The sequence below is a fragment of the Penicillium subrubescens genome, assembly GCF_028828155.1.
Source record: "Penicillium subrubescens strain IBT 31985 chromosome Unknown utg000002l_segment0_segment0, whole genome shotgun sequence".
NCBI classification, from domain to species: Eukaryota; Fungi; Ascomycota; class Eurotiomycetes; order Eurotiales; family Aspergillaceae; genus Penicillium; species Penicillium subrubescens.
Window position 1 is genome coordinate 2,286,267 of NW_026643152.1, and position 11,772 is coordinate 2,298,038.

At 50.5% G+C, this 11,772-nt stretch overlaps 6 protein-coding genes across 6 annotated transcripts; 1 reads left to right on the forward strand and 5 right to left on the reverse strand.

The window, feature by feature from the left end:
- Positions 1–535: 535 nt before the first annotated feature.
- On the forward strand, positions 536–1,957 carry N7473_002209 (pepsin-like aspartic protease; the record flags this gene model as incomplete). The annotated part of the gene is made up of 3 exons (XM_057148149.1): positions 536–883; positions 951–1,823; positions 1,877–1,957. 3 exons carry the CDS (start codon positions 536–538, stop codon positions 1,955–1,957), a joined length of 1,302 nt encoding a protein of 433 aa, XP_057011803.1.
- A 142-nt stretch (positions 1,958–2,099) lies between these two features.
- Positions 2,100–3,071, reverse strand: N7473_002210 (quinone oxidoreductase family protein; the record flags this gene model as incomplete). The annotated part of the gene is made up of 1 exon (XM_057148150.1): positions 2,100–3,071. The coding sequence occupies one exon, from the start codon at positions 3,069–3,071 to the stop codon at positions 2,100–2,102; it is 972 nt and encodes a 323-aa protein (XP_057011804.1).
- A 1,127-nt stretch (positions 3,072–4,198) lies between these two features.
- Positions 4,199–5,776, reverse strand: N7473_002211 (putative C6 transcription factor; the record flags this gene model as incomplete). Its single annotated transcript, XM_057148151.1, has 1 exon — positions 4,199–5,776. One exon carries the CDS (start codon positions 5,774–5,776, stop codon positions 4,199–4,201), a length of 1,578 nt encoding a protein of 525 aa, XP_057011805.1.
- A 2,138-nt stretch (positions 5,777–7,914) lies between these two features.
- N7473_002212 (NAD(P)-dependent alcohol dehydrogenase) lies at positions 7,915–9,758 on the reverse strand. Its single transcript, XM_057148152.1, has 3 exons — positions 9,551–9,758; positions 8,592–9,455; positions 7,915–8,521 (listed from the first exon to the last, which is right to left on the reverse strand). The coding sequence occupies exons 1-3, from the start codon at positions 9,692–9,694 to the stop codon at positions 8,369–8,371; spliced, it is 1,161 nt and encodes a 386-aa protein (XP_057011806.1). The 5' UTR covers positions 9,695–9,758; the 3' UTR covers positions 7,915–8,368.
- A 500-nt stretch (positions 9,759–10,258) lies between these two features.
- N7473_002213 (RNA methyltransferase, TrmH family) lies at positions 10,259–11,299 on the reverse strand (the record flags this gene model as incomplete). The annotated part of the gene is made up of 1 exon (XM_057148153.1): positions 10,259–11,299. The coding sequence occupies one exon, from the start codon at positions 11,297–11,299 to the stop codon at positions 10,259–10,261; it is 1,041 nt and encodes a 346-aa protein (XP_057011807.1).
- Positions 11,300–11,307: 8 nt separating this feature from the next.
- On the reverse strand, positions 11,308–11,601 carry N7473_002214 (uncharacterized protein; the record flags this gene model as incomplete). The annotated part of the gene is made up of 1 exon (XM_057148154.1): positions 11,308–11,601. One exon carries the CDS (start codon positions 11,599–11,601, stop codon positions 11,308–11,310), a length of 294 nt encoding a protein of 97 aa, XP_057011808.1.
- Positions 11,602–11,772: the final 171 nt, after the last annotated feature.

Genomic DNA, 11,772 nt, shown 5'->3' on the forward strand with positions numbered 1-11,772 from the left:
TTTATTTTGCATTTTCCCCGGTTGTGTTGCTGTTCGGAGGGGAGGATGGTCTGTGTTTGGATTCCAAGGATCGGCGTTCAGATGATTTACTGTCATGCCAAATTAAAGATAGTCGAAAGTAATCCAAGGCTTATCTTGTATTTCTGCAACCCCTCTTCCTTATGTCCCTGCAGCTAGAGACGACGCCCCCGCTCGCCTGATACACTTCTGCCGATCCAAGACCAAGAAATGCTACATCGATCGTCACTTGGCACTAAATTCCACGCTAACAAAGCCCTCTCACCTGCTATGACGAAAGGTAACATACAGAATAGGCAGGACGCAACAGCAACAACAGATTCATTGGCAACTGACCCCTCTCCAGGCAGTCCCGCCCAGGATAAAACGACGATGGATCCACGATTCCAGCCAGCCCGTCATAGTGGGCTCACGCCATATCTAGATCCATACTAAGTATAAATAGTCCGTACAACTGGTCCCAGCCATGTCTATCATCAAATTCTTCAAGTCCAAACTATATCGCAAACCTCCCACTATGACTACTACCAAGATCAAACTCATCCCCAACCCGCACTACCAGAAGTCGGGAACAAAGTCGTACGTGCACTTGATGCGAAAGTATGGCTTCCATCCCACCAAAGAAGGCCCCTTCATTATCGGTACGGTTATGCAGCAGACGGGCCGCCAGTACACGGATAAACCTATCGGGGGCCGGGTTCATGCTCGTCAAGTCCTGCAGAAGAGGAGCGTCGATGCCAATGAGGTTGGACAGGTTGGTGCCGACGATGTACAGAACGATTCCATGTATCTGGCGCAGATCGGTATTGGTACCCCTGCGCAGAATCTGAATCTTGATTTCGACACCGGCTCTGCCGATCTTTGGGTAAGAGATGCGCTGTCATGGATTTTTATCCATCGCTAAGAGCCTTGGAAACTAATGGGAGGTATAGGTCTGGTCAACAAAGTTGCCATCTGCTACACTGTCCGCGAACAAGAATCACACAGTTTTTGACCCCAGCAAATCGACCTCATTCAAGAACAAAGACGGTTCTACATGGAAGATTTCCTATGGCGATGGATCTTCCGCCTCCGGCACAGTTGGCAACGACGATGTCAACATCGGCGGCGTCGTAATCAAAGGTCAGGCCATCGAACTGGCGGATACTCTCTCAGCACAATTTGCCAGTGGCGCTGGTGACGGTCTACTTGGCTTAGCATTCGGCAACATCAACACCGTGCAGCCGACCGCCGTAAAGACACCCGTCGAGAACATGATTTCGCAAGCGGATATCCCCAAGACTGCAGAGCTATTCACGGCAAAGTTAGGATCCTGGCGTGATGCAGACGAGCCTGACAAGGGCGAGTCATTCTACACCTTTGGATTCATTGATCAGGAGACTGTGAAAGCCTCCGGCGAAGATATTTACTACACACCCATTGACAAGAGCCAGGGATTCTGGATGTTTGACTCGACGTCGGCAACGGTGAATGGCAAATCGATTGCTCGTGCCGGTAACAAGGCTATTGCGGACACGGGTACCACTCTGGCTCTCATCGATGATAGCACATGCAAGGCAATCTACGATGCGATTGAAGGAGCTTACTATGATAACGACAGTCAGGGCTATATCTACCCGACCAATACTGCTTTGGATAAGTTACCAGTTGTGTCATTTGCAGTGGGCGATAAGCAATTTGTCGTTCAAAAGGAAGACTTGGGCTTTGCGGAGGCTAAATCGGGATATGTCTATGGTGGCATTCAGAGTCGAGGTTCGATGGATATGGATATCCTGGGTGATACCTTCTTGAAGGGAATCTATGCAGTGAGTACTTCTTCCTCCGCTGCTGACTGGTGGACATGAACTAACCATGTTAGATATTTGACGTTGGCAACACGCGATTTGGTGCTGTGCAGCGAAAGGAACTTCACCAGAACCTGTCCGCGCCTCCTCAGTAGATCGAGATATGCTTTGAGATTGTCATTGCCTCCTAGAGTGCTCTTCTGAATGATATCGACACAGCCATTGGCACAGCTAAATACATGTTCCATCTCATATTCAATACTACATAAAGATAGATAATCCAGTTGAGGTACTTCATCAAGACATGTCAATGACCACTTTCTGCGGCTTCCCATACCCTGCAGCAATGGCATCGTCTATCTTCACAATCTCGAATTGAGCTTCATTCCCCGAATTTAGTAGACCATCTTCAATCCAGCCGTTCACTGAACGTAGATATTCCGCCGTCTGTTCAAGTGTACGAGCAACAGAATTGCACCCCACAAGTGAAATCTCCTTACGGTATGCCTTCAAGACATCAAAGGCCAATTGAGTGCTACCTGCTCGAGGACCGGTGATCCATGCATATCGTCCCCGAACCGCCAATTGTTCCACTAGCACAGCCATCAATGCCAAGTCCCCCACCGTGTCGATCACCACGTCGACACCCATCCCATCCGTTAGAGTCGAGATAGTTTCTTCGATGGAGGCGTCGGGTCCCAAGGAAACATCAGGGTTTCCACGACGCGCCGCTGTCAAAACCTTCCTGCATCCCATTGCTTTGGCGATCTGCACAACGGCAGATCCCACGGCACCGCTCGCACCAAGTACGAGAACGACATCGTCTGTCTTCGCCTGTGCGCGCTGTAAGCAGATCATTGCAGTCGTGAATGGGACGCCAATGGTTGCAGCTTGGATGGGTGATAGCTGGGTCGGCTTCTCGACAAGCGCATTTTCCGGGATCAAGCAGTACTGAGCGTGTGTACCGTCCGTGTCGAATCCGAGACTTGACCCGCTGGTTCCGTAGACGTCTTTGCCGATCCATGACTTGGACTCGGCGTTTTCGCTCAAGATATCGATTACCGTTCCGGAGTAGTCACGTCCCAGGACACGTGGGTACGTGGTAGATGGGAAACTGCCTTGGGCATTGAGTTTGTCGGAGGGCTGGATGGAGGCATAGTGAATTCGGACGAGGGCGTAGCCTTGTTTCAGTTGAGGGATGGGCAATTCTGCAATCTCCAGTTCCGGGGGGACGGTTGATGAAGTACGTGTCAGTTGGAGAGCTTTCATGGTGTTCATACTGTTTAAGTAAGGACCCGAAGTCGGGATAATGTTGAATCGGTGCGGAATATGGATGAGTTGACTGCCATGACGGTGAATACCCACGACGTTTTATATCACGTCGTGGGATTTGAATTTCCGTCTATGTCACAGGTGTTTTTAAGGGCTTATTCATCGTGAGTTGTTAGTTTGCAAATAATCGACTAAGCTCATACTAAGTGCGGTGTTAGGTTTCGATGACGCATACGCCAGCCAATCAGCGCGATTAGTTGGAGGATGACAAAGTTGTATGCATGCTTATGCAAAAATCACAAATTCGGCTCGCAGATCACCAGGATGGGGTTCAACCGGGGCAATCGACTGCTAACTATATTGTTTGGCACCTAAAATACGAATATTTTGTCCCAATTATTCCTAACCACGTTCGCCTCCGTCGGCAGAACATAGCCAGAAATTCGATTAGGTGCTTGGTTGCCTTACGGCAGGATGGTCTAGTGTTGGTATCTTGGTGTTCTACCGTTACTATTCTTGAGAACCTGGAGGGAGACAATGGCTTGCTGGCAACAGACAAATGGACTGGCGGTTCTGTGTCTGGGGCGTACGCTGCTGTGGTGCATGGCTTGCTCTTTAGTCGAGTTTCTGCGAGAACCATCAAGATCATCACAAACTTGGCAATCACAACTGGCCAAGCACTTTTGGGACCAATACCCATCGGCCAAACCAACTGGGCCAGTGCTTTTTTGATCATGCTAGTCACGCCATGGGGGATATAAGCAAGCTTACATTTCCACGACATCCCAACCGCTAATCTCAAGCCAGGGATATGTCCTTTCCATCCGGAGTTCTGATCCTGAGTGACGAGATATCCCAGAGGGATCAAGGTACCGTTAGTTCACTTGTGAATACGGTCGTGAATTTTTCAATCTCGATGGGCCTCGGGTTCGCGGGCATAGTTGAAAGACAAGTCCTCGAGAGCAATAGTGGAGCAGCATATGGGTAGTGGGCTTGCAGGTCTCGGCACGATGATCGCAACTTGTTTCATGTCTGTGACCTGGTAGGCGTCTAGAAATGGACCTAGGCAAGCTTGACGCGATTGAAAACAGCGATTGAAAACCTAAGCGCAGTCTTGTGCTGTATCATAATGGCAGCTGAAATTCCATGGCCCATAGAGAGTCAAGATCGAATGGGAATTGATGGTCTAGAGTGGGGCTCAGTGAGAGATCTTGGGGTAGTGGATGTTCCTTTTGAGCGCCAGTGGAGTTTGGCGAAGGTCCCACTACGCGCTCTAAGGCTTCAACGCCTTTTCTTTTATTGTCCAACGCCGCTCTAGCAAGCTGTCGTGCGGTAGACAAAGCCTCTCTGGCTAAATGGGTGTCTAATGAATCCACAACGAACTCCAAGGTGTCCATCGCTTTCACAAGCATGTCACAACTGGAAGAAGTGTCCATTGCAAGAAGCGCACAGGCGAATTGGAAAACGGTCCCGATGATATTCCACCATACCCGGCCTTGACTTACTAGCCTTCGGGCAGCGGGTAGTGCTGCCGCGCCGACGGTAATAACACGGTCGTTGGGTATCTGTTGAGGCTTCGAATCCGTGACTCGAAGTCGTCGATATATGCCCAGGGCTAGATCTGCCCTAAGGAGTAGCAGAAAATCATGGCTGACAGAAATGTTGACAACTTTTTCGAGAGCGGAAAGTATTTCCTCTGTCGTATCTGCTGAGTCGCGTGTTGCATGAGTTACAGGAAGAACTGCTGCAACAAGACTGCACATTTGAGGAGTCAAATCGCCTTCGTGAGTGCTCTGTAGATTGCTCTCGAGAGTCTGGCGATTGACAGTCATGATAGACCTGCCATACTCGAAAGCAATGACAATATGAAGACAAGTGGCTACTTGAGCGGTTCGGATGATCGTATTGGAGACCTCCGGCCTTGGAGCAAGATTTCCCGTTGTCTGCAACATGAAGTCTGACGTGTGGTGCAAGCCAGTCGCTTCAATAAGATGCATGATCGTGCAAGTTGTCAGCCAAGTGACATGGGGTCGCCCAGTGCAGCGGACATATATGGCGCGCAGAATCCACGCCGCAATCTGCTCTAGAGACGGAAAGCGACTGATTGAACAATCCTCAAGTATTTCCTTGGCGTGTAGTACCAGCCAAATTTCCATATCTTGGTTTAGATTCCCATTCAACAGGGAAGCCAAAGCCAGAACTCCGCTGGCGATAGCCTCGAAAGCCATGTCTTGTGGCTGACCGTGCCAGTGTTTCTCGCAGCGTGCGTAGAATTTATCCATATCCAGAAAACCGAATATCGGATGTATGGTGGCAGTATATACTTCAATGAGACCCCTGGTCGTATCCCAGGGAAATTTCTCGGAAATTTGATGTGTGACCGCACAGGGCGGCTCTTTGCGAATGCCTGAGTGATATGCAAATGAATGCAGACGCGGAAGCTTTGTCGCCTGAACCTCCAATCCTACATAGAGGGGAAAGGCAATTGAGGAGTATCTGCCCACATATCGAGCTTTTGATGGCTCGAGAATACCAGGAGTAGACGAGTCCGTATTCTGTCTCAAGGTGGACTGTGGGGACGCCAACCGTGCCAGTTTCTCTGGTAGCCGTGACGAGGACTCCTCGGAGGGTATAGGTCGCTTTGTGGGTGATTTTGAAGCTCCGCTTTCATATTCACATTCATAGCCATACCCTTGGCACATGTTGCAAGGAAATTTGCCATCACATTTCCTCTTGCGTCGTCGGCAAGGGAGGCATGCTTGTCTGGAGCGTTGTCGGACTGTTCCGAGTGCAGGCGAGGAGGCACTCAAACTAGGTTGTCGTGAATATTGATTCTGCATTATGGAAATTTGGCCAAGGCCATCTCGTTATTCATTGGAAAGATGCAATAGCGGGCATGTCAACACTCGACGGACATTTGACGCGTGATGCGCGCCGCGTAACTTTGGGGATGGATTGTTGCCTTAGGTGTCATCGTGTTTGCCTTACAGCCTGAAGAAGCCGTGAGAACTTCCAACTTCCAACTTCCAACTTCCAAAGTACACTGGAGGGACTGCCAACTGACTCATGCCAATCACCACCATCACCAGGCAAGATGTGTCGCTGACTCATTGGCATAAACGACCTTGGCGGTGCTCGAAACACGGAAAAACATGAATGTGTCAATCATCTGAGGGGTAAAAGAGCCCGAAGTGGACCACAAAATTGCCCCCGGACAATCCAGAGAGACGTACTCAGGTCAGCCAATCAGAGCGGTCCAAATCATGACTTTGGCGCCTCCACCTTCGGAGATGTGGATGAGTATTTCCCTACTCCGTATTCCGGATCCCTAAAGCTGGGGTAAACTACTCTTGACCCCTGCCTTCTCAAAGATGACTACATGGTAGAGCAATCTGATGCCGTTGATGATATAGGGAAGCCATGAATGGCTCGAATTTCTGTTCGGCACCGCTTCCCAAGCGGAAGCGCTTGTCATATGCTTGTAACTACTGCCGAGCCAAGAAGACGCGATGTGACGAGCAATTTCCAAGCTGCCGAAACTGTCAACTAGCCGGCGTATCATGCATTACAGTCAACAAGAGGCGACCGAATGCACCGGTCCAAAATCGTCGCAAAGATTTACCCTCCACAGAGCGACCACTTGAGACGGAGGCACCGAGAATTACGGCACTGGCATCTCCAGAAACGAGTGGTGTCAGTCCCTCATCTCTCAGAGACCAGGAGTTTTCGATTGCCCCAGCGCTTTCGAGGACCCCTTCTCCTGGTCCCGTTTCGAAAGACGGACAAGACTGGTCTACTCCCAGCTGGGACACGGAGCATCTCCCAGTAATGCCCTCGCGTGTCGGATCCAGCGTCGTCCATAATTCAACGCAATGGCTCGATCTAGCGCTATCTCGGCTTCAAATTCCTCTCACTTCATCCGTCCGTGTGGACCTGAGGCCGTGTCTATCCAGCCCAAGTACCATTTGCGAATACCCGATTCCTTCCGTGGAGCCGGGTCTGCCGCCTTTTGACGAGTTTCATAGACTTGTCGAGCTCTTTTCAAGGTTCATCACCCGGTATATCCATTTCTGGATCGTCAATTTATCATTGCACTTGTGAATGGGACCTCCGATAAAAACCCGCGTGACAATAGGGCTCGCACATGTGGCAAAGTTCCTCGGCTGATGCTACTATATCTGATCACTATTTTGGGGTCTATGGCGAAGCCACAAGCCTCTCATCAATCTCTCAGCGCATCTTTGGCTTATTGTCATACGCTTGTCGGACACCTCCTTCTGCAGCCAGCCCTGGAGTCGGTGCAGGCACTACTCCTATTTTCAATCACCCATCGTCTCCGAGATCAGCTTTCTCAAGCATGGGATGTGCTCACGCTGGCTAATTCTATGTCGCAGACATTGAGGCTTGGCGATCTTAGTGTACATTCACAAGCGATTCAACAAGTCGTGTAAGACAGGGACAGGGATATCTCGCGCACGTGGTGGGCTCTGTACGTATTTGAGAAATTCCTTGCTTTTGATTCTGGTCGGAAGTCCTCCATAGAAGATCCAAAATTGGGGTCGTTGGGGCGCCAGGACTCGGCGAGGCTGCCGGAGCCGGCAGAAATTCCAAATCTCCAAAGTTACCAATACTGCATGACTCACTTGGCCAACGTACTGCGCGAAATGCAACATCGATCGTGGCATACATGGCGGAAGGAAAGCCTTGAGAAAACAACCGATGAAAAAAATCGCGCGAGCAAAATTCGTGCAGCGGGCGAAATGGACACATTGCTGTGCAAGTGGCGCGCAAGTTCGCCCCCTGAACATCAGTGAGTCACCGGTGATAATACTTTGTCCTACTAAGGATGATGCTTCCGAAGTGGGTCATTCTCCACATCCGAAAAAGGAGATTCACTAATTATCTTGCGGGGAAGCAAAATGGATCCGGGTGTGCTGGGATGGCAACACGGCGTAGTTTGGCAAGATATCACGATCACCAGGATAGCCTTGGGTATCTTCGCAGATGTATGTCCCTTCAAGATAGTTCTGAAGTCTTCACATTCCAAATCTTGACGCACGCTCCCTACAGGCAAATGGACCGATGTTGTGCGACCCGGGAATAGTTTAGGTTCAACTAACCGACAACGGCGATAACTTTTCTCGTCGTGCCATTAACAAAATCCTAATTTTTATAGATTTGATCGCAATCTGGTGCCGAGTACGAATAGCTCATAGGTCTTAGGAATCCTGAGGATCGTGTTCAAAACTGGCCTGGCTCTCGCCTTCCATGTGGGTCTTTGTGTTCAAATCAGATCATAGGTCCGCCCATTTCAGCACCGGCTTGATAACCTTCCCTGCGTACAGATCTTCCAATGCTTGTTCAAGACAGTCTGCATCATAGACCTTTGCCAACTTGTCAACTGGGAACTTGCCCTCTTTGTACCAGCTGATCAATTGAGGCAATAGCTAATAGAAAAGGCAACGCGGGAAATATTAGCCTAGACAAAAATCACAAGGTGCATAATGAATGACTCACCGTAGCCGGGTTAGAAGACCCCTCGATAGCACCGACGACACGTTTGCAATTGATCATGAACTCAAGGGGATCGATACTCAGCGATGCCCCAGCTGGAGCAACTCCCACAATGGCCAACGTGCCTTCGTGGCCCAGTGCCTTGATCGACGACTGCAGTAGAGAAACCACTCCCGTGGTATCAATGATTTGATCTACCCCATCTGGGAACAGCTCATGTAAGCCCTGGGCAAGATCGGGGACCAGCTTTGTATTCAATGTGTGTGAGGCCCCCAGGGAAGTAGCTAGCTCCAGTTTCGCATCGACAATGTCCACCGCGATGACGGTCTCGACTCCCTGTGCTCGTGCAGCCATCAAAGCCGCCAAGCCCACTGCTCCCATGCCCAATACAGCAAGCCGACTAGCTGACTTGAGCTTCAAAACGTTCAACACTGTGCCCGCACCCGTGAGATATCCACATCCAAGTGGGGCCAGCGAGGCCATATCTGCATCTGTGACGCCAGAATCTGCGGGGCTCTTCACAATTGAGGTCTCCGGAACGATTGCAAGTTTGCTCATTGAGGATTGTCCAAAGAATTGTCCCCGGATGGCCTTTCCGTCAACAGATGAAATGGGTGAATCGGCAGCGGATATACCACGGACGCCACCGAAGTTGATTTCAGTAAAGCGACTACAGAATCCATGCCGTCCTTCCTGGCATGGTGCGCAGTTGTGGCAGGTGGTGAAGCTCAGGAATACCTGATCGCCTTCGCTCAGACTCTTATCCTTGACTCCGCTACCGACGCGGCGCACGATTCCCGCACCCTCATGGCCGAGCACAGCTGGATAGTCGCCCACGGGAATGGCTCCGTTTTGGACGACAATGTCCTATCGTCAAAACATCAGAACTTGGAGCAAAACTACTTAACGGTACCATTCGTTGGTCGCGGTTGGAAATGGAAGAGATGGATGTGAGTTCTTACCGTATGGCATAGCCCAGTATATTTCATCTCGACCAAGACTTCATTTTCCCGCACTTCGTCCAGAACAACATCTTGCAAGACAAATGGAGACTTCGGTGAGTCAACTACAAATGCCTTGGTGGGAATCTTTTTCTGTGGGATCATCGTGCAGTCGGTGTTTGATGTCTGGTGTTATGGGCTGTTGCTGTGACTAGTAAAGCGAGTTATGTACAGCTGTGTACGAGGAGGCAAGGTTACGAACCACGGTGCATCGGAACAGTGATTGCGTACACCTTTGTAAGCCCGAGGCAAATCCCGAATGCGAGATATAGAGATCGCCTGAAACCAGGAACCTTTGAGAGCGCCTTTCGCGGGTCTTTTCCCCGCAAAGCCGATCAATTGGTGGGGTTTCCCCACATCAACGCGACTTCGGGATGGAAATCCGGCAACGCTGCCAGCCTCTCATAGTTATGCGGAGCCGCCAAAGCAGTGCTGTCGTGTACGAAGATCCTGGTCTCATTCTGAGACGATCTTTTGAGCATGAAAAGTGACTTTCACAGCCGGGTCTGATTGCCATGCTACTGTGATGAAACCCAAAGTTCCACGCTTGATGTCACTGGACTCGATAGATCGTGATAGTACATTTTTTGGAATAGAAATTATCTACAATATTATACAATGAGGTATCTTCTGTACATGCTGGAGATAAATAATATCGTACAACAGGCTTTACCACACTCGGTCTTTGCTCTTCTTGATTGGTTCGGACAACGCAAGAGGGGTTCGCAAGAACATCTCCATCAATAGTGCCGCGGCAACACTCACGTTCAAACTGTCAATGCGAGCCGGGTCGGACTCCACGCCTAAGTGAGCACTGTGACGGGCACCTGGAATGCTAACGATAGAATCGGCGTGTGACTTGATGTGAGAATTCAACCCTGTTGCCTCGCTTCCCATCATAATCACACTGGGGGAGTGCATTGTAGGAAGTACTGTTTCACCTTCGGCCATCCCCCGATCAAGATAAGTCGCACCTGGACCAGGAGCGTCGGCGGCATAAAACCGCCATCCATTCTCCTTGGAACGTTTGATGAAGTCCACCTCGTTTTGAGCGTGCAGCAAGGTCATGTTCTCCGCCGCGCCAGCAGAAGCCTTGATCGTCACGGGAGACAGAGGCGCGGACTGGCGACCAGCGAAGATAATGGCATCAATGCCAAGATAATAAGCAGACCGGATGATCGCACCAATGTTGCCAGAATCCACCACCCCATCCAACAGCAAAGCCACGGGGTATCGATGATTTTGTAGGCCCGAGGAAGGATCGGTAGAATGCAGAATCGGGATATTGTCGCTCGTACCATTGACTGCAGCTTCCTCCCGCGACTGAGGTGCCAATTCTACCCGAAAGTGGCTCTCTGATTTCGTGGGAACAGCATGCAAGCCGCGCACGGGGAGTTTGGGCAGAGGCGAAGCCTCAAGGACACATCCATTGTGGGGACGGCCGGCAGACATCTTGTCTAAAAGCCTGTCCCAACCAGCAAAGGCCAATTTGATCTCAATATTCTTCGAGAGAGCTAGCTTCCGAAGAGCGATCTTGGATGGCCCCAGGTCTTCCCCAGCTCGTTGATAGAGGTATAGTTTGTATAGTTTTCGTCTACCGCATCGTAAAGCCGCTTCCACGGCGCTGGCACCGTAGATAAACTCAGATGCTGGGCTGGAGTAAGGGATCGATTCGGGGACTTTGACGTTCTCCTTGACTCGTTCCGGCATGCTGTCTGTCACACGATGGGCGCGAGACTTCGTCTTTGGTGAATCAATCTCTCCTGAAGACACCGATGTTGAATTCGTCCTCGGGGTTCGTTCTCTGGGTCTGAATTGCCCGCGATCTTGGAGGTCTCGCGGCATTCCTCGAAACTTTCCACTTCGAACGAACTCGTCCCTGTCAAAGTCAATCCTGGATGGCCTTCTGCTATCCTTGGCTTCACGCCCGCTTGAAGATATCCGGGAATCTTCCCGACGAGACCTGCTTCGGCCACCATCAGCACCAGACGCTCTCTCGAACGAGCCAACATATTGAGACCTGCGGATCCCACGGCCGATAGCTGAATTCAACGAAGCATAGCGCACAGATCTGACTGCAAAGGGCACTCTAAAGACCGAAAATTGCGCACCAAGGCTCGTCTTTGGGAAATATGAAAGCATCATCATCCAGATGCGTGGCAGATGGTTTTCGAGCACGGCCA

Excerpts from the sequence above, each read along its gene's own strand:
- N7473_002212 (XM_057148152.1), bottom strand. The coding sequence starts at position 9,694 with ATGATCCCACAGAAAAAGATTCCCACCAAGGCATTTGTAGTTGACTCA. Across the intron at positions 9,456-9,550 it reads ATACTGGGCTATGCCATACG|GACATTGTCGTCCAAAACGG; the intron begins GTAAGAACTCAC and ends TTTTGACGATAG. Across the intron at positions 8,522-8,591 it reads GGTCTTCTAACCCGGCTACG|CTATTGCCTCAATTGATCAG; the intron begins GTGAGTCATTCA and ends CTTTTCTATTAG.